We start from the raw sequence: 21,228 nt of genomic DNA on the forward strand, positions 1-21,228 counted from the left end.
TTTATTAAATTAAAAAAATGCCTTGAATAATTTTTCTTACACTTAAGTCAGGCGTGTAACCAGGATGTTGTATCGGAGAGGGAGTGGAATATGAGGGTATTGCGGTTTTTTGGCATTGTCTTTCAAGAGTTTATCGTATCAGTTTAAAGCTTTGAAACTATATAATATATTTAATGTGTCAGCCCAATACATGTAATTTTAGAAAAAAAAATAATTTGTGGAGACCTGCAAAATTCGCGGATTCAGTGACCTCCAGGATTGACTCTACAACACTCTACACACTCGGGCAAATGCCACTTGTTCATTGGCTGCTGTCTTGTGAGTCGTCTCGACTGAGTATCTGTGATTCGACACTTCTTTGAGCGAGATTAACAGTGAACCACTGGTAGAAGCAGCACTAGGGTATAATTATTTGAATTGTAGCATATCACGAAATGAATTCGCACATTTTGCAGGTTTTTAATAAGTTTTAACAAACAACACATACATATTTGAAGTGAAACTTCAAAAGCGAAAAATACCTCTAGAGAATTTCGAAGTAGTAAATATGAGAGATATTCTGCTATCCCTCCCATGGTGCAAGTAAGTAAATGTAAAATACATAACATTATACCTACAGCCACGATTATTTCCATGGTTCATATCACCTCCAGGCAAGACTCAAATTGTCTGTATGTAATAAACCATTATTAGTAGAGACCTGAAAAATTCGCGGATTCATTTCGTATTATGCTAAAATTCAAATAAGTTTACCTAAGTGCTGCTTCTGTTATTGGTTCACTGTTAATCTGGAGGACTGAGGGCCAATTAGAGACCCTCACTCATAGAAGTGTCGAATCACAGGCCACCCAGTCGAAACGACTCACAAGTCAGCAGCCAATGAACAGTTGGCATTTGCCCGAGTGTGCAGAGGGTATTGGAGTATATCCTGAAGGTCAATGAACCCGCGAATTTTTCCGGTCTCTAATTATTAGAGTTCTGATTGCTCGACAACAAGGTAACACACACCCTTTGGCGGGTTGCACGTGATGGGGTGACTACTTATGCTTAAAGACCGGAAAAATTCGCGGGTTCAATGACCTTCAGGATAGACTCCAATATCCTCTACACACTCGGGCAAATACCAACGGTTCATTGGCTGCTGACTTGCGAGTCGTCTCGACTGGGTGGCCTGTGATTCGACACTTCCATGAGTGAGGGTCTCTTATTGGCCCTCAGTCCTCCAGATTAACAGTGAACCAATGGCAGAAGCAGCACTAAGGTATAATTATTTGAATTTTAGCATAATATGAAATGAAAACGCGAATTTTTCAGGTCTCTACATATGCTCCTTGCCTATAACTGGCCCGTGGTTGTCCAGGGCGTGTCAAGAGCTCTGACATCCAATCATCAAGGTGAAGCAGATGTATATGTGCTTCAAGTCTACTGTCCGACCCAATGAATCCTTGAAATAATCGTGACTCTACTAAAACCTAACAAAATACAAAATTATATAGTACAACATTATATAGGTTTATATACAGAAGCTATTGTTAACACAACCTTATTTTTAGAGTATTAATTTTTTTTTTTGCCATATGGGTAAGTATTTTTGAAATGAAAGTTTTATAAAATCAGCATCCATGCACATGCATTAAGTCTGTCTAAAACAAACCCGTGGAAACTTAATAAAAGGTGAAATGTATCAGTTGTCAAAGAGAACTTTAAACTGAATTTATTATGTGCAAGTTTGTGGAGCTTAGCTATTGATACAAGAAAGTGAAGCGAGTTTTGCATGTATCTAGGCAGATTTCACTGCCAAGTGGAACATTTATAAACCTGGTTACTCATAAGTAGAGACCTGCAAAATTGGCGGTTTCGATGGCCTTCAGGATAGACTGCACATACCCCTGTACACTCGGGCAAATAACGCAAGTTCATTGGCGGCCGACTTGTAAGTCGTCTCAGCTGGTTTGTCTGTGATTCGATCCTTCTTTGGTTGAGAGTTTATAACTGGTTGATATTCGTCCAGATGAACAGTAAGCCAATAGAAAAATTATCTAAGAGGTATATGTGTTTGAATTCTAGCCTATCACCGAGTGAATCCGCGAATTTGGCAGGTCTATACTCATAGGCGTCCTTGTATTTCTGGAAGTTGACGTGAATGAACGTCTCCTCTGCAACGGAGCATTAGACTATCAGGATAGACTTCACAATCCTGCACACGCACGAGTTGTGTAAACTGTTCATTGGCAGCCACATGCGCTATAGCTGTCATTGCCCTCTTCGTCTGAACGACACAAGACGACGCCCCAGTAACACAACAAGATGATCGCAAATGTATTTGAAAAGCATCCTGTTGGTGATACACACCATGTTCCATGCCACAACACCGATATTGGCTGGTAGGTGATTCTTTACTAGAAAGAAACGAAAACATATTAAATATCAATTTTTTGATACCATTTTAAAATAAATTTCAGATATTTCTTGTAACCAAAAAACAAATAGGCGAGAAATGTTTCTTATGTTTATGACAGTAATTTTACATACTGTCGGGAATATAATCATCCCTCGGTAAAATTACGGGGTGGCCACTTTTTTTTTTACCCAAATACGGGTTTAAATAATTAAGTTCTAAAATGATATGTTATCTAATATATTGATGAGTGAACTGTTCGTGAGCCGTTCTCGCGATAAACGTACATATATCAAAAGATTAATTAATAGTTGACTGACGATTAGGCAACCCGCAGTACGTACGAGATGCTACGGTGGCGGAGCACCGTAGGGCCAGAAATGAAAAGCTGTGGCAAAACGAATGGACAAGATGAAGCCCTCCATGTTATCTTTAAACATAAAATGTTGTGATCCACTACAACAGTAATACGCCCTTACGTTTTACAAGAACTGTTCGATGGTTGGACGGAGATATTCATCACAGGTACAACACAGGCACAGAACAGGCACAACACAGGCACAACACAGGCATAGCACAGGCACAACACAGCCGCGACATTGACTGGAGATCTAGCCAGGCATCGCTCAGTCATTAATACCGAAAAAAAAAACAATTGAGTTAAAGACTGGGTTTTTTAAACTAATTTTTATTGAATGAAAACAACCCAAAACATGTAGGCTGGGTACAAGGCTGCCAACCTTAGCGTCAAAGAGACGTTAAACAAAAAAAATATTCTTAGCCTCAAATACATTGAGTGATTTTACTTCCTACGTGCCTACGAGTTTACTCATTCTAATCACGGTGACACGTTAATTTGCAGCTATCTTTGTTCACCACTTGCTTGAAATTGACTGCATCTCATCTGTTTGACTGTTTTACCTTTAAATGTGTATTTTAAATCCATTTTTTCACTGTAAAGTATATATATGTACCTACCCGTATTGTTTAAAACGAGTAAATTAAAGCCCTCTTGGGAAAGGGGGAAAGGAAGAGTTAAGAACCAATACTATGGAGATACAAACTGTACGCCTATTTCCTCAGTCACTTTGTTCAGGTGTGTCTGTTACCTCATGGCATTGAACGAATTACTTTTTTTTGAAGCGAAACTTTTTTTTTTAAGAGCCGGGGCCATAGGACGATTCAATTACGTCATCAGATCGTAACCGAAAGCGTAACGCTCAGAGGGCAGAGAAATGTGAAACGACCAGGAACGGGGCTCTCGTTGGCATGCTAGGCGTTATGTCACACTTGCGTATTTCCATACTTGTGTACTTGTGTACTCGCATACCCCCACACATTCTTTTACATCATTATGAACCTCTGCCTGTGAAGTTTCACTTGTAGCGTGCCTGACAGCCTTGCACCCATGCGTTTTATGCATGAAAGGAAATTATTAAAAAAAATACATTACATACATATAAATAAACATAAAGTAGGCCACCCACTGGAAGAAGCACTGTCGCGTCTAGCAGCCAGGTGGAGTAGTATCTATTGGGTGTGGGATTGAAGTAGTGATCAACAATTTTTTATTTCTTCATGATTCGAACTGGATTTTTATTTCTAAGGGGAAATAATTAGTAATTTTTATGTCTGTATCTTATAGTATACGTGAAAACGTGCTTCCTTTCAGTTCACTTCTAACTCTTCCTCTGTACATTGGGAACAATTTGAAACAATGAATAAACACGCAGCAGGCCCGACGTCATATTTCAAACATCAGCATTGTGTAAAATATTACCACACACGGCGATAATTTATTTCAAACTTCCAGAAGTGATGCGAGCAAATTGAAAGAAATTTTTTTGTCAGTATAATTTTCTATAAATGTTGAATGCGCTACCGCAAGCGTGAAAAGTATTTTAGTTGTTTACGAATGCGTGGATTAAAAAGAATATCTAGAGGGTATCTGTAATTTAAAGCAAATAATACTCACTGATTTCTTATCATAATCCTCGTGACGTGACTGGAAATGTATGAATGTCTATCTATCAATAGATACGTAATCTATGACGCTGAATTATCGAACCAGAATGGATGAGCTCGATTTTAATCCACGTCCACACGTTGCTTGGACGTGAATTGCAGGTTTAATAAATAAGTATCAGCTTATTCTTAAACTGCTACATAGTTTAAATAACTGTGCCACTTAATTCAGCTGTCTGGAAAAAAGAACAATTATTTTTTAAGAACAAACTTTAAAATAAATTTTAAAATAATTGCAATGTTCTAAACAAATATAATAATTGAAATTATCATCATAATAATTGAAGAAATTTACGTGTCCGTTAAGACTCAATTACACACTATTTAAAAATATACTTTAATAATTGAGATAGTACATTTGCTACATGTTGCTTAGGTGTAATATTTTTTTTTCCTTATTGATTGCTCACTAACATCAATAAATTATTAAATAATACATTTTCCATTCACCAAACCACTAGCTAAGACTTCGTTATAGAAACCTTTAAACCCCCTCTCCCCTTTCTTTTCTCAGCAGCTTACTCAATACTTAACGTTCGGAAAAGATGAAATAACTGGTATTCAGTATAAATTCCCCCCCCCCCTCTATCCCTTTCTAAATCATTTTTAAAAACAATGCTCAATTGATGCCGCAGTTCAGAGGGAAAGCTAGTCTCAATTGCGGCTTGAATTGTCTTTGTGAAATTCGTATCCTAATTAACTGTATGTCTCGTTACACTTTCCATAGAGGTTTATTTTTCATTGAGAGGAAGCTGCTATGTGCTCGGATAGAACACTGGCCCACTTAAATATCCGAGTATCCACTAATTTTTTTTTAACTAACTGGAACTTACTAATTCGGCAGATGTTCGCTGTAATTTCACTGATTTAAATCATAAAACAATTTTAATAAGTTTTCAAAGGAAAAAAATCCTGGAACGCATTACTTTTTGAGTAAGATTTTAAGATATTAAGGTGGCCAGTTTCGTGGTTACTTCCAGATTACACAGAAAAAAATTGGTCTGATTTAAGCCGAGGGTACCTCTTCATTTCGAAGAGTAGGCGTTTAGCGTTTTTCAGTCATAGTTAGTAGTCTATGAAATCTGGTTACACCAGCCCAATTCAGGATTGGGAAGTACTTGATATATACTGAGAGAAGCCAAGTAACTTAAAATGGTTCAGTTGCTTTTTTTTCTCTAAAAAAGGGGGTGAAAATAAATAAAAAGCATGATTCCTCAAGCAATAAAAACCCGCAAGATGTATTCATTACGCGACCTGAACGGCGATTGAGGTCCAAAGACTCGAATACATCATCGCGAAAAAAGATCCTTCGAATACGTCGCGAGAAAACGTTTTGATGGAGCAGGTGTTGTTTTAGCATGTCCTCTACACGGCGATAACATGCATCGATATCTGGCGACGGGGGGATTTTCTATTTTTTTCCCCTCTCTCTCCGCTCGCGGGGATGTGCTCTGAGGATTAAGTCCGCTTGCCGGGAGATAAGGGAAGGCGACGGGCGTCGCCTAGGCGTCTATATACACGCGCGCGGGCAGCGCCGCGGCGCTACTCCGGCTGACGACCAGAGGACAGACAGTCCAGCGTCCAGACGTCGCGACGCCTCGAGGTAAGGCTAGAGGGGACGGGCAGACCAGCCCGCTTAGTGGAGCTCGCAGCGGCTGGCAAAATAAAGGCGCTAATAACAGTTTTGTTCTTAACTTCGTCAATACATATAGTTGCCTTGAATTTTAAACGCACCATCGTTCGATGCGTTCGTCATGTCTTTAATTTTCGTTTTTTTTTTTTTTTTTTGTGCCGTATGCGTTCCTATAACCATTCATCCGATTGCGATGAAATTTTTGGGTGATTTGTTATGCGCATACCCGCATGAAGGTTACTGAGACGGTATAACTATTTTCCAATAGTTGGAGCACGAATCGTGTCAAAAAAAAAGTGTTTGTTTCATTTTATATAGCGGCAGTTCGTCTGTTGCGCACGCATGGCCCAGTTTATTTAAATATAAAAGAGAGACAGAGCGCTGAAGGCCGACTTCATTCTTTCACGAGAGCCAGGCATCTTTCTCCGAGCATCTCAACGGATATTATTACAATGATCTGGTGCAGCGGTTCCCAAACGGTGGGTCGCGACCCACTGGTGGGCCGCGGAAGGGTTACAGGTGGGTTGCGACTCAATCCTTAAACTATCAGAAACCATCCGGAAAGATGAGAAAAATCTAAAACAAATCTAATTGTGTGCAAACGCATATCTGTTGTTAAATAAATAACTGTTTTGCTACAATGTACTTATATTTTGTCAACCATTTTCAAATCAGAACACAAATTGTTTATCAATAATCAATCGGTATCTTAAAAAAAGCATATATATGTATACATACTTGCAGTACTTGTAGTAAATTATATATACATAAGGAAGGGATACGATACAAATAAGGTTTTTTACTCCACCATGGACCGATAGACCGTGGAGGTATTCTTATAAGGAAAGGTGGGTCGCCAGTTGAAAAAGTTGGGGAACCACTGATCTAGTATGTCATTTCATAGAGTAACCAATAAAAATTAAATTAAATTTTAAAAACTAAAAAAAAAACACTCTTTAATTGTTGTGTGAACTGAAAAATAATAAAACAAATAAGTTATAAATTTTGGTAATTTATTCAACAGCAACATAATTAACCACAACTCCAGATAACGACATTTTTTTTTAATACATCAGCTTTAAAATAAGAAGCAAGTAATAAACAAAAACAAATAATTTTAATGGAAAAAAAACGCGCGTGGTGTCTTCGTCATTAATTTTCACAACGAATCTGTCCTAACGAATGGACGGTTGGTGATATCGACCACCCCCGCTCAGCTTGGTTCTCCTCTGGTCGTGGTGTGTGTGGAACTGGACCGTCCGCCCGCACAGGTGTCCTGGGAGGATGGCGCTATCCGTGGGGCGAGTGCCGTGGACCGCTCTGGTTCTGTTTCTGGCCGCAACTGGGGGATCCTTGTCGGAGCCCGCGAACAAGTCCAGGTAACCACCGCGCGACGCTACCAGGCGGTGCTCGGTATATACTGTGCCTGGCGCGACCCGACACATCCCACCGGACTGGCGCGCCGATTAACTACTCCCGAAAACAGCATCACTTGTCATTCAGTTGAACCGAACCCTATACATTTGGGCGGTACAAGGGGAAGTCATGTTATGATTAGAGACCTGTAAAATTCGCGATTTCAAATCCCTAAATGATAGACTCCATGATACTCCATGCACTCGTGCAAATTACATCTGCTGATTGGTTACCGACTCGCAACACTTGTTGACTGGAATGATCGTGGTTCGCTAATTCATCTGTTAAAGATTTTTTTCATTGGCCCAGAGTCCTTCAGATAAACTGTGGCCCAATCACTGAAGCAAAATAATGTAAAAAGTATTTGGACTCTATCCTATCGCGAAATGAATCCGCGAATTTTACAGGTCTCTATTTATGATCTGTCCTAAAGTAGTGACAAGTTCTTTCCAAGAATTTCAACATTTGTGATATTCATTTAATATGATCTAATTACTGTATTTATTTATTTTTCTTATTGTTTTTTTAATTGTATTATTTTTTTATACTAGAGATGGGCCAATCAATTTCTCAAATACCACCATATCCTTAGTATCTACTCGAGTGATTCGCATTTCGAGGAAAAAAAATATTCGAATAAAAATATTCGAGGAAAAGAATTAAATAAATGAATTCAACTTTGATAACTTTTGAAGTTTAATGATTCGATTTTTTTCCATATTATCTTTTAAAATATAATGTATAAATAAAACATAATATGAATTTAATCTGGAAAATTAGTTTGTGAAACAAACTTTTAAAGGTATTTTTAATTTCTTGTAGATTATTTTATTTTTTAACCCTTGAGATATAGATTCGGATTCTAGGGGTATATTCGAGGTACTCTTTGGGATTCGAATACGAGAATTGAATACAAGAAAATTGGGATTACACAACACTAAATTATATATAATATATTATTTTATTATTGTAAACAAATGTTATATTATTTTTTGCAACTGAAATTACTTTTTTATATATACATATCCCGTTATTGTTTAGTATTTTTTTAGAAAAGATTTACTGGAAGAATTTTTATTTCTTAAAAAGTAATCATTAATCAAGACATCTGAAATGCCACAACAATTATTTACTCTTTTGTAATGAAAATGCACGCTTAAAACCCTATCGTCACGTAACTATTTAAAAATTATCAGTGAATAGTCAGAGGTCTGAACGCGCTAGTCATTGTTCCCTGAACTAGATCACATTGAACTCTCGTCAACACTTAAGCTTCGGTTTGACACATCATATCCATTTGTATTTTTTTACCTTTATTTGGTTTAAAATAAGAAAATGAAGCAATCTTTTTGGTTATGGAGACATAGCCTTAAAGGACTATTATCGCTTAATGAAAAAAAATATTAGTTTGGGATCCTGGAACGACATCGTTCTCCTGTTAAACCCATTGAGTCACTTCTGTGTTCTGTATCAATAACATGGTTGGTTTGTGAAACAATTACCTTTACATATTGGGACGATATGCAAGTTTGAGTGCATTTCACGCGAAGTTTTTGTGCAATGACGTGTATGAGTGAGAATAAAATTGCGAGCGTTTACTATTCGGCACTTGGTTTGGATCTCAAACTTTCGGGGCTGGGAAATTGTTACTATGACGTGTCACAATTATTATTTTTTAATTACTAGATATCGAATCTATAAAAAGAAAACATGGTCTTGATAATTCCAAGGTTGTGTGTAGATCTCAAAAAATTAATTAAAGATTTTACAAAAGACTTAAAAATATAAAATTTTTCACTGTTTAGATTAAAATTCATGTGTATTTTATTTCAGGACTTTCAAAGACCACCCGAACTCCGTGTACTATGACAGAAGCTCACTGGACGAAGTGCAGCTCAATGCAGATACGCAGGTAAGCACTTCGAATTAAGATTAATGATCCTCGGACAATGATATAAATTGGACATGTTTAAACTTATATAATAAAATGATAAATATTTTTATAATAATAGGATCCAGTGCGTTGCTATTATCTAAAATATATAGTTTCAAAATATCAACTGCATCATGTAATTAAAACTCCTATTTTTGAAAGAAACATATAACAGCAAGAAATGTTTTAAACAATCTATTTTTACTTTCTTGGTACTCAAAAATTTACTATATAAAGAAGAATACTCATTAAATAAGTAAATAAATATAGCTAAACAATAACTTCCAGAGAATTTATTTCTTAACATAACCCTCAACAATATTCAGGCACTAAAACTGTCGTATCGTAAAAGATAAATAATATTATTTGGTTTACTGCCATACCCACAGTCGGAAACGCTCTTATTCTATCATACACTCATCGAACACCATCGATGAATGACGCATGAGAGTGAATGCTACATGGACAACATTAAATGCATGTCAAAAAGATGGATCCTAAGCTGGGTCTCTGGCGCACACAGACTCACGACTCCAAGGACTCTGAGCTGGGTCTCTGGCGCACACAGACTCACGACTCCAAGGACTCTGATCTAGGTCTCTGACGCAGGCCACAGACTCACGACTCCAAGGACTCTGAGCTGGGTCTCTGGCGCACACAGACTCACGACTCCAAGGACTCTGATCTAGGTCTCTGACGCAGGCCACAGACTCACGACTCCAAGGACTCTGAGCTGGGTCTCTGGCGCACACAGACTCACGACTCCAAGGACTCTGATCTAGGTCTCTGACGCAGGCCACAGACTCACGACTCCAAGGACTCTGAGCTGGGTCTCTGGCGCACACAGACTCACGACTCCAAGGACTCTGATCTAGGTCTCTGACGCAGGCCACAGACTCACGACTCCAAGGACTCTGAGCTGGGTCTCTGGCGCACACACACTCACGACTCCAAGGACTCTGAGCTGGGTCTCTGGCGCACACAGACTCACGACTCCAAGGACTCTGATCTAGGTCTCTGACGCAGGCCACAGACTCACGACTCCAAGGACTCTGAGCTGGGTCTCTGGCGCACACAGACTCACGACTCCAAGGACTCTAAGCTGGGTCTCTGGCGCACACAGACTCACGACTCCAAGGACTCTGAGCTGGGTCTCTGGCGCACACAGACTCACGACTCCAAGGACTCTAAGCTGGGTCTCTGGCGCACGCAGACTCACGACTCCAAGGACTCTGATCTAGGTCTCTGACGCAGGCCACAGACTCACGACTCCAAGGACTCTGAGCTGGGTCTCTGGCGCACACAGACTCGTGACTCCAAGGACTCTGAGCTGGGTCTCTGGCGCACACAGACTCACGACTCCAAGGACTCTGATCTAGGTCTCTGACGCAGGCCACAGACTCACGACTCCAAGGACTCTGAGCTGGGTCTCTGGCGCACACAGACTCACGACTCCAAGGACTCTGATCTAGGTCTCTGACGCAGGCCACAGACTCACGACTCCAAGGACACTGAGTTGGGTCTCTGGCGCACACAGACTCACGATTCCAAGGACTCTGATCTAGGTCTCTGACGCAGGCCACAGACTCACGACTCCAAGGACTCTGAGCTGGGTCTCTGGCGCAGGCCACAGACTCGTGACTCCAAGGACTCTGAGTTGGGTCTCTGGCGCACACAGACTCACGATTCCAAGGACTCTGATCTAGGTCTCTGACGCAGGCCACAGACTCACGACTCCAAGGACTCTGAGCTAGGTCTCTGGCGCACACAGACTCACGACTCCAAGGACTCTGAGCTGGGTCTCTGGCGCACACAGACTCACGACTCCAAGGACTCTGATCTAGGTCTCTGACGCAGGCCACAGACTCACGACTCCAAGGACTCTGAGCTGGGTCTCTGGCGCACACAGACTCACGACTCCAAGGACTCTGATCTAGGTCTCTGACGCAGGCCACAGACTCACGACTCCAAGGACTCTGAGCTGGGTCTCTGGCGCACACAGACTCACGACTCCAAGGACTCTGATCTAGGTCTCTGACGCAGGCCACAGACTCACGACTCCAAGGACTCTGAGCTAGGTCTCTGGCGCACACAGACTCACGACTCCAAGGACTCTGAGCTGGGTCTCTGGCGCACACAGACTCACGACTCCAAGGACTCTGATCTAGGTCTCTGACGCAGGCCACAGACTCACGACTCCAAGGACTCTGAGCTGGGTCTCTGGCGCACACAGACTCACGACTCCAAGGACTCTGATCTAGGTCTCTGACGCAGGCCACAGACTCACGACTCCAAGGACTCTGAGCTGGGTCTCTGGCGCACACAGACTCACGACTCCAAGGACTCTGAGCTGGGTCTCTGGCGCACACAGACTCACGACTCCAAGGACTCTGATCTAGGTCTCTGACGCAGGCCACAGACTCACGACTCCAAGGACTCTGAGTTGGGTCTCTGGCGCACACAGACTCACGATTCCAAGGACTCTGATCTAGGTCTCTGACGCAGGCCACAGACTCACGACTCCAAGGACTCTGAGCTGGGTCTCTGGCGCAGGCCACAGACTCGTGACTCCAAGGACTCTGAGTTGGGTCTCTGGCGCACACAGACTCACGATTCCAAGGACTCTGATCTATGTCTCTGACGCAGGCCACAGACTCACGACTCCAAGGACTCTGAGCTGGGTCTCTGGCGCAGGCCACAGACTCGTGACTCCAAGGACTCTGAGTTGGGTCTCTGGCGCACACAGACTCACGATTCCAAGGACTCTGATCTAGGTCTCTGACGCAGGCCACAGACTCACGACTCCAAGGACTCTGAGCTGGGTCTCTGGCGCACACAGACTCACGACTCCAAGGACTCTGATCTAGGTCTCTGACGCAGGCCACAGACTCACGACTCCAAGGACTCTGAGTTGGGTCTCTGGCGCACACAGACTCACGATTCCAAGGACTCTGAACTAGGTCTCTGACGCAGGCCACAGACTCACGACTCCAAGGACTCTGAGCTGGGTCTCTGGCGCAGGCCACAGACTCGTGACTCCAAGGACTCTGAGTTGGGTCTCTGGCGCACACAGACTCACGATTCCAAGGACTCTGATCTAGGTCTCTGACGCAGGCCACAGACTCACGACTCCAAGGACTCTGAGCTGGGTCTCTGGCGCACACAGACTCACGACTTCAAGGACTCTGATCTAGGTCTCTGACGCAGGCCACAGACTCACGACTCCAAGGACTCTGAGCTGGGTCTCTGGCGCACACAGACTCACGACTCCAAGGACTCTGATCTAGGTCTCTGACGCAGGCCACAGACTCACGACTCCAAGGACTCTGAGTTGGGTCTCTGGCGCACACAGACTCACGATTCCAAGGACTCTGATCTAGGTCTCTGACGCAGGCCACAGACTCACGACTCCAAGGACTCTGAGCTGGGTCTCTGGCGCAGGCCACAGACTCGTGACTCCAAGGACTCTGAGTTGGGTCTCTGGCGCACACAGACTCACGATTCCAAGGACTCTGATCTAGGTCTCTGACGCAGGCCACAGACTCACGACTCCAAGGACTCTGAGCTGGGTCTCTGGCGCAGGCCACAGACTCGTGACTCCAAGGACTCTGAGTTGGGTCTCTGGCGCACACAGACTCACGATTCCAAGGACTCTGATCTAGGTCTCTGACGCAGGCCACAGACTCACGACTCCAAGGACTCTGAGCTGGGTCTCTGGCGCACACAGACTCACGATTCCAAGGACTCTGATCTAGGTCTCTGACGCAGGCCACAGACTCACGACTCCAAGGACTCTGAGCTGGGTCTCTGGCGCACACAGACTCACGACTCCAAGGACTCTGAGCTGGGTCTCTGGCGCAGGCCACAGACTCGTGACTCCAAGGACTCTGAGTTGGGTCTCTGGCGCACACAGACTCACGATTCCAAGGACTCTGATCTAGGTCTCTGACGCAGGCCACAGACTCACGACTCCAAGGACTCTGAGTTGGGTCTCTGGCGCACACAGACTCACGATTCCAAGGACTCTGATCTAGGTCTCTGACGCAGGCCACAGACTCACGACTCCAAGGACTCTGAGCTGGGTCTCTGGCGCAGGCCACAGACTCGTGACTCCAAGGACTCTGAGTTGGGTCTCTGGCGCACACAGACTCACGATTCCAAGGACTCTGATCTATGTCTCTGACGCAGGCCACAGACTCACGACTCCAAGGACTCTGAGCTGGGTCTCTGGCGCAGGCCACAGACTCGTGACTCCAAGGACTCTGAGTTGGGTCTCTGGCGCACACAGACTCACGATTCCAAGGACTCTGATCTAGGTCTCTGACGCAGGCCACAGACTCACGACTCCAAGGACTCTGAGCTGGGTCTCTGGCGCACACAGACTCACGATTCCAAGGACTCTGATCTAGGTCTCTGACGCAGGCCACAGACTCACGACTCCAAGGACTCTGAGCTGGGTCTCTGGCGCACACAGACTCACGACTCCAAGGACTCTGAGCTGGGTCTCTGGCGCAGGCCACAGACTCGTGACTCCAAGGACTCTGAGTTGGGTCTCTGGCGCACACAGACTCACGATTCCAAGGACTCTGATCTAGGTCTCTGACGCAGGCCACAGACTCACGACTCCAAGGACTCTGAGCTGGGTCTCTGACGCAGGCCACAGACTCACGACTCCAAGGACTCTGAGCTGGGTCTCTGGCGCAGGCCACAGACTCGTGACTCCAAGGACTCTGAGCTGGGTCTCTGACGCAGGCCACAGACTCACGACTCCAAGGACTCTGAGCTGGGTCTCTGACGCAGGCCACAGACTCACGACTCCAAGGACTCTGAGCCGGGTCTCTGGCGCAGGCCACAGACTCGTGACTCCAAGGACTCTGAGCCGTGTCTCTGGCGCAGGCCACAGACTCACGACTCCAAGGACTCTGAGCTGGGTCTCTGACGCAGGCCACAGACTCACGACTCCAAGGACTCTGAGCTGGGTCTCTGGCGCAGGCCACAGACTCGTGACTCCAAGGACTCTGAGCTGGGTCTCTGACGCAGGCCACAGACTCACGACTCCAAGGACTCTGAGCTGGGTCTCTGACGCAGGCCACAGACTCACGACTCCAAGGACTCTGAGCTGGGTCTCTGGCGCAGGCCACAGACTCGTGACTCCAAGGACTCTGAGCTGGGTCTCTGACGCAGGCCACAGACTCACGACTCCAAGGACTCTGAGCTGGGTCTCTGGCGCAGGCCACAGACTCGTGACTCCAAGGACTCTGAGCTGGGTCTCTGACGCAGGCCACAGACTCACGACTCCAAGGACTCTGAGCTGGGTCTCTGGCGCAGGCCACAGACTCACGACTCCAAGGACTCTGAGCTGGGTCTCTGACGCAGGCCACAGACTCACGACTCCAAGGACTCTGAGCTGGGTCTCTGGCGCAGGCCACAGACTCGTGACTCCAAGGACTCTGAGCTGGGTCTCTGACGCAGGCCACAGACTCGTGACTCCAAGGACTCTGAGCTGGGTCTCTGACGCAGGCCACAGACTCACGATTCCAAGGACTCTGATCTAGGTCTCTGACGCAGGCCACAGACTCACGACTCCAAGGACTCTGAGCTGGGTCTCTGGCGCAGGCCACAGACTCGTGACTCCAAGGACTCTGAGCTGGGTCTCTGACGCAGGCCACAGACTCACGACTCCAAGGACTCTGAGCTGGGTCTCTGACGCAGGCCACAGACTCACGACTCCAAGGACTCTGAGCTGGGTCTCTGGCGCAGGCCACAGACTCGTGACTCCAAGGACTCTGAGCTGGGTCTCTGACGCAGGCCACAGACTCACGACTCCAAGGACTCTGAGCTGGGTCTCTGGCGCAGGCCACAGACTCGTGACTCCAAGGACTCTGAGCTGGGTCTCTGACGCAGGCCACAGACTCACGACTCCAAGGACTCTGAGCTGGGTCTCTGGCGCAGGCCACAGACTCGTGACTCCAAGGACTCTGAGCCGTGTCTCTGGCGCAGGCCAACGACTCCAGGAGACTGCCCACCAGCGTGTGGCCCGAGAGCTACTTGCTCTGGCTCGTGCCGCACCTGGATGACGGCTCCTTCCTGCTGGAAGGCCGCGCCAACATCACCCTGCTGGCGCGCGCCAACACCAGCTCCGTCACCTTGAACGCCGCGGACCTGGCCGTCGAGGGGTGTTCCGTCTCGGAGGTCGCCGACGGGGCTCCCCTGGACGAGTGCGGGTTTGAGGTCTACCCCGAGCTGGGCTTCCTGGTGGTCAACGTGACCTTGGAGGCCGGACGGCGGTACCAGCTGAGCCTCAAATACTCCGGCCGCATCGGCGACGGCATGAGCGGCTTCTACAGGAGCTACTACTACAGGGACGGCGAGAAGAGGTCAGCACACCGCCCGTCTTTAAACATTTTTATTTTTTCCTCACTTTGTTCGTACCAAAGTCTCCTTTGAATTAAGTGCGTTTTTAATTAAAATTTTATTTAAATATTTTATTATTAAATTAAACATTTTTACGAATTTTTGGATAATAATGCGGATTTTAAAGATGGCAGACGTGGCGTCATAATTTTACAATGGTAGAAAATTTTTTTATTAAAATGTTATTAAAATTTTTTATTTATTTAAAAATTTTCCCAATTTTTTTCCGATAAAATTTACAGATTTTCAAGATGGCGACCGTAAGGAAAATTGCAAAGATGTCGTCACAATTCAATATGGTGGTTTCTAGCAGACGACAAGATGGTGGACATGACCTAGGTGGTTACGAGCGGCTAGACGATGAGGAATTTAAGCTGCTTGGCTTCTGGGTAGTAGCCTAGTCCTTGGTGAATTTATTCGCTTTGGACGCGACTACAACCCAGAAGCCAAGATACTTTAGATAATGGCCGTGAAAGACTGCTAACATTATCAACAGGAACGTATCCTTAATTATTTTGCATTTGTTTGGCATATTTCAATTATTAATTTTGTTTCTAAACACGACCTTATGTAATGTCTTAGCAGTAATAGCATGCATGGAAAGCATGAAATCACGTGGTATACATTTTTGTGATTAATCGTTCGCATGACCCTTCGTCTTAAAACTTATTTTTTTTAGTATATCATGAATAAATCAATTAAAATTAGGTTTTTTTAAAAAAAACCCTAAATAAAACTTGGATGGCTATGGTTTTCGGAAAAACCTTTTTTTTTTATGAAAGAATTATGTACTTAAAATAAGAAGGGTTAAGACGAAGGCCACATACGAAATTCAAATACCACATGATTTTAATGCTTCCAGTACATGGTAGGATTGACATAAAAATGTGGATGTAATTTCATAAAACAAGAATAATAAAAATAATAATTTAGGACATTACATATTTAACAATAGTCGTAACTATAATATTTTCATTTTTTTCTTCTTTTTTTCATTAAGTTTCTCGAAAATATTTTCTGCATGTGGTCTCTTAAGTGTTATGACCGAGGATTATTTTTTATGAAACACAATTTTCATTACAGCAAACCTCTTTAACATGGAAGCTTTATTAAAACTGGCATCAAAATATTTATAATTTAAATTTGGTGAGGCCTAAACCCTCTCAAGTTCATTGATTTCTTCCTCTCTGCTGAAAAATTTGCTTTCAAGGAGTTACAAAGTCTGCTAATAAAACCAAAGTTTATGTTAAATGATTTCTCAACAACGAGGGGAAATGAAATGTACAATAGATGAAGAATGAGGTAATACTTGTGTCGGGAAAAAAATTTTAAATGACGATTGGTAGTTATTGACAGCTATTGATCTTTATATATATATATATATTACTTGCTCGTATCCCAATTATTTAAATAAATATACGGCAGTGACGAAATTCGGCAGTGGTTGTAGAAATAAATTTGTTCAAATATACATTATCCAGACGCTGAGTGTGCTATTTGAAATACTCTACTATTTTGCAGTAAAATAAATTTGTCCATTTCCAACTTTATAAAGCGTAAACCACCAGCCTTGGAAAGTAATTTTTTTTTTTTAGTTTTGCAGTCAAAGTCAGTCGGTCGAATTCTGACTCACGCTGTAGCTATATGTCAGTATTTGTGCGCCTGATTCGTCGCCTGCTTCCCGCTGTGCGTTTTCACGTCACTGCTCTGTGACCACACGCTCTCTCTGCCGGTGGAGAAGGCTCACGGAGTCCACCGACTTCCAACTTGCGCTTGTAAAGGCCTCCACACAAGATAAGTCCGAACTCCATGTTAGGACTTATCATCTGGCACGCAACAGTCGGAATTGCCCGTGTGCAAGAAAGGATGAACTGATCAGTCGGAACGGGTCGTTACCACAACGCCGAACGTACAATAAAGCCGAAATGCCAAATTGACCACAACGCCGACAGCTAGAAAACTGCTGTGTACCACAACGCCGAAATACAGTAACGCCGAAAAATGTTGCTGCGGGGAGGGGGGGGGGGGGCCACAGGAGCAAAATGAAAAACAACTGAATGAATTTGTGTGCTAACCTTACCTACCCTAACCTTTGTGGCAGTCCTGCAATGACAATTTTTGGGGTTAATGTATTTCGGCGTTGTGGTAATTCGGCGTTGTGGTACACAGCAGTTTTATAGCTGTCGGCGTTGTGGTCAATTTGGCTTTCGGCGTTATGGTTTTCGGCGTTATTGTACGTTCGGCGTTGTGGTATTTCGGCGGTGTGGTATTTCGGCGTTGTGGTATTTCGGCGTTGTGGTGCGTCCCCAAGTCGGAACTGATGGACAGATGAGCTGATGGCTTCCCGTCAATATCGGACTGTGGGATCCAGAAACCTCAATCCAAACTTCCTTGTATGTGGAAACAGGGTCTTGCTAGTCCGAACGATCAATCCATCAGCTGAGTGTCTTGGCAGACATATTTGTTTTTAACTATTTTTAATGCTGTGCCATTTTTCCTTTTTGCAACATCCAAAGTCAATTCCATATTCTACGATGGAAGAGATGCGGCAACAGCAACCACAAGACTTGATCTCGTGTGTGGGGAAGACTTTCAGTTTAGACTTTTCGGTTCCGGACTGAGAAACCAGGACTGATGGTGTGTGCAAAGGGCCTCAGTCCAGTTTGAACTGGGAGCTGTGTGGGGGCCCTCAACACGGAAGGTTTTCGTTTCCGGTCGTATGTTCCTTAAAAAAAAAGAGGGGGTGGTCTGTAAAGTCGGTTTACGGACGATAATTTTACGTGATAGCGTCATAAGAAAACACTGATGAAAAGTTGCTTACTTTTTTATTTTGAAATATTATTTACAGTTTTAGCAAATTTAATTTCAATAATTTGTTTAGATACAATCACAAACAACTAGTTAAAAAGCCCGCCTTAACCTGTTTGATATTACATAAGATTTTCTCGCACGGTGGTTGGCCGGTTCTTGCACGCTCGGCTCAGTCGGAACGTGACAATTTTTAGTGCGTGCATCCGGCGTTCATCGCCTTATAAGACGTTATCACGTCAAAAAGGTTGCTTGTTTTAGCATTCCCTGTCACACACATTAAATGTATGCCCCTGCAATCCGCTGCGAGAATCACGCACTTGGGGGAGCGCGTGAGTGGGCTCAAAAATTTGGCGCGTGTCTCCCCGAGTGGACGAAAGACGTCTCTCGTCGGCAGGTGGCTTGCGGCGACGCAGTTCTCGGCCGACGGCGCGCGCAGGGCGTTCCCCTGCTTCGACGAGCCCGCCTTCAAGGCCAGGTTCCAGGTGAACATCGCCCGGGACGGCGGGAGGCACTCGCTGTCCAACATGCCCGTCGATGGAGTCCCGGAGCACGAGTGAGTCAACCACTGACCCCCCCCCCCCCCCGGCTCCTCCTCGGGAACAGGTCCCGCTTCTCCTCGTTCACAGGTCCCGCTCCTCCTCGTTCACAGGTCCCGCTTCTCCTCGTTCACAGGTCCCGCTCCTCTTCGTTCACAGGTCCTGCTCCTCTTCGTTCACAGGTCCTGCTCCTCTTCGTTCACAGGTCCTGCACCTCTTCGTTCACAGGTCCCGCTCCTCCTCGTTCACAGGTCCTGCTCCTCTTCGTTCACAGGTCCCGCTCCTCTTCGTTCACAGGTCCCGCTCCTCTTCGTTCACAGGTCCTGCTGCTCTTCGTTCACAGGTCCTGCTCCTCTTCGTTCACAGGTCCCGCTCCTCTTCGTTCACAGGTCCCGCTCCTCTTCGTTCACAGGTCCCGCTCCTCTTCGTTCACAGGTCCCGCTCCTCTTCGTTCACAGGTCCCGCTCCTCTTCGTTCACAGGTCCCGCTCCTCTTCGTTCACAGGTCCTGCTCCTATTCGTTCACAGGTCCCGCTCCTCTTCGTTCACAGGTCCTGCTCCTCTTCGTTCACAGGTCCTGCTCCTCTTCGTTCACAGGTCCCGCTCCTCCTCGTTCACAGGTCCTGCTCCTCTTCGTTCACAGGTCCCGCTCCTCTTCGTTCACAGGTCCCGCTCCTCTTCGTTCACAGGTCCTGCTCCTCTTCGTTCACAGGTCCTGCTCCTCTTCGTTCACAGGTCCCGCTCCTCTTCGTTCACAGGTCCCGCTCCTCTTCGTTCACAGGTCCCGCCGATGGCGCACATTTTTTGCGATCTCCCTACGCAGTGTTGATGTGCATCTTACAATACGTAAATAAATAATAAAAAATTAAATAAAAAATATTTAGGGTGATGCCGAAGTAGCATTGCCTTCTTGGTTTGTAGCCGCGTCCTTGGCGGATAATTCACCGACGTTTCGGTCGACATTGCAGTCGCCTACTACTAGGTAACTGTAGGTAACAGTAGGTAACTGCTCCCTGACGATGGTGACTGCAATGTCGACCGAAACGTCGGCGAATCATTCGCCGAGGACACGGCTACAACCCAGAAGCCAAGCTGCTTCAGACCAGGGCCGTGAAAGCCTGCGAACATTATTAGGGTGATGCTGTTTTTGAAGTGAAACTTCTTTGGGTGCGATGACAGTGAAATTTCAAGGCCGGTTTTTAACGCCAAGTTTTCGTGGGAACATTTTTATGAAACGTTTCTGACAGATAATAGTGACTTGGCCAAAGAGATATAAAGAGAACACTATCCTATATACGTTGCTGGGCTTGTTTTCGTTCTCCTCTTTGTGCGAGGATTATTCCCCTAACTCCCTCCCCCCCGGGCCAAAATAGAACCGAATGAGGTAGATGAAAGGAAGAATGAGACAGAGAGGTCACGCATGCTTGTTTCAGAAACCAGATATAGGTATCCTACATAATTAGCTGTGAGTGCCTTAATTTTTATATTTGCTACCAGCGCGCTCTCGTTCCTCCATGTTCAACCAGCAACTTAAAGAGTACTGTTGAGACAGTCCCAGCATTCGCTATCTGTTATGAATTTCATATTTCGTTCAGAGATTTGGCGTGTTCCAAATGGCAGAGATGTTTTAAAAAACAGTAACATGCACTTTTTTTTACTTTTACCAACTTTCTAGATTAAACCGCAAAGGAGTGAAAAGGCGGTCAATTTTGTCATATTATAAAAGTTATATCTCTGAAGCTAATCAAGCCATATGTTACTTATGCGGTATGTTTTATAAACATGCAAAAACAAAAAACTCGTTTTAACTACTTGCTGAATTTATACTTTTAAATAGGTGAAGGATCGCAAATATGGTTTTTAAAATTAAAAATAACATCTTTTGACCAAATAAAATTTAATTAAAGGTTTTGGTAATGATTATTCAACATACTACCTTATGTTAGTCAACGTTCTCCGAAAATTTGCGCCTTCATTTTAAAAAATTTCCAACACCAAAGAAAAAATTAATTAATTAATAACATAAAGATAAAAAAAATTCACAGAAAACAAGACTAAATCAG

The 21,228-nt window shown here is 44.6% G+C and overlaps 1 protein-coding gene across 1 annotated transcript in view; it reads left to right on the forward strand.

The window, feature by feature from the left end:
• Positions 1-5,982: 5,982 nt before the first annotated feature.
• LOC134535381 (aminopeptidase N-like) overlaps positions 5,983-21,228 on the forward strand; it is a 34,195-nt gene continuing 18,949 nt past the window's right edge. Inside the window, exons 1-5 of the mRNA XM_063374455.1 lie at positions 5,983-6,026; positions 7,328-7,435; positions 9,306-9,384; positions 15,406-15,782; positions 19,025-19,183. Coding sequence (XP_063230525.1) covers positions 7,341-7,435; positions 9,306-9,384; positions 15,406-15,782; positions 19,025-19,183 — 710 coding nt within the window. The 5' untranslated portion in view covers positions 5,983-6,026; positions 7,328-7,340. The remainder of the gene's footprint in view (positions 6,027-7,327; positions 7,436-9,305; positions 9,385-15,405; positions 15,783-19,024; positions 19,184-21,228) is intronic.

Source organism: Bacillus rossius, chromosome 8 (assembly GCF_032445375.1).
Source record: "Bacillus rossius redtenbacheri isolate Brsri chromosome 8, Brsri_v3, whole genome shotgun sequence".
In the NCBI taxonomy this organism is placed as follows: Eukaryota; Metazoa; Arthropoda; class Insecta; order Phasmatodea; family Bacillidae; genus Bacillus; species Bacillus rossius.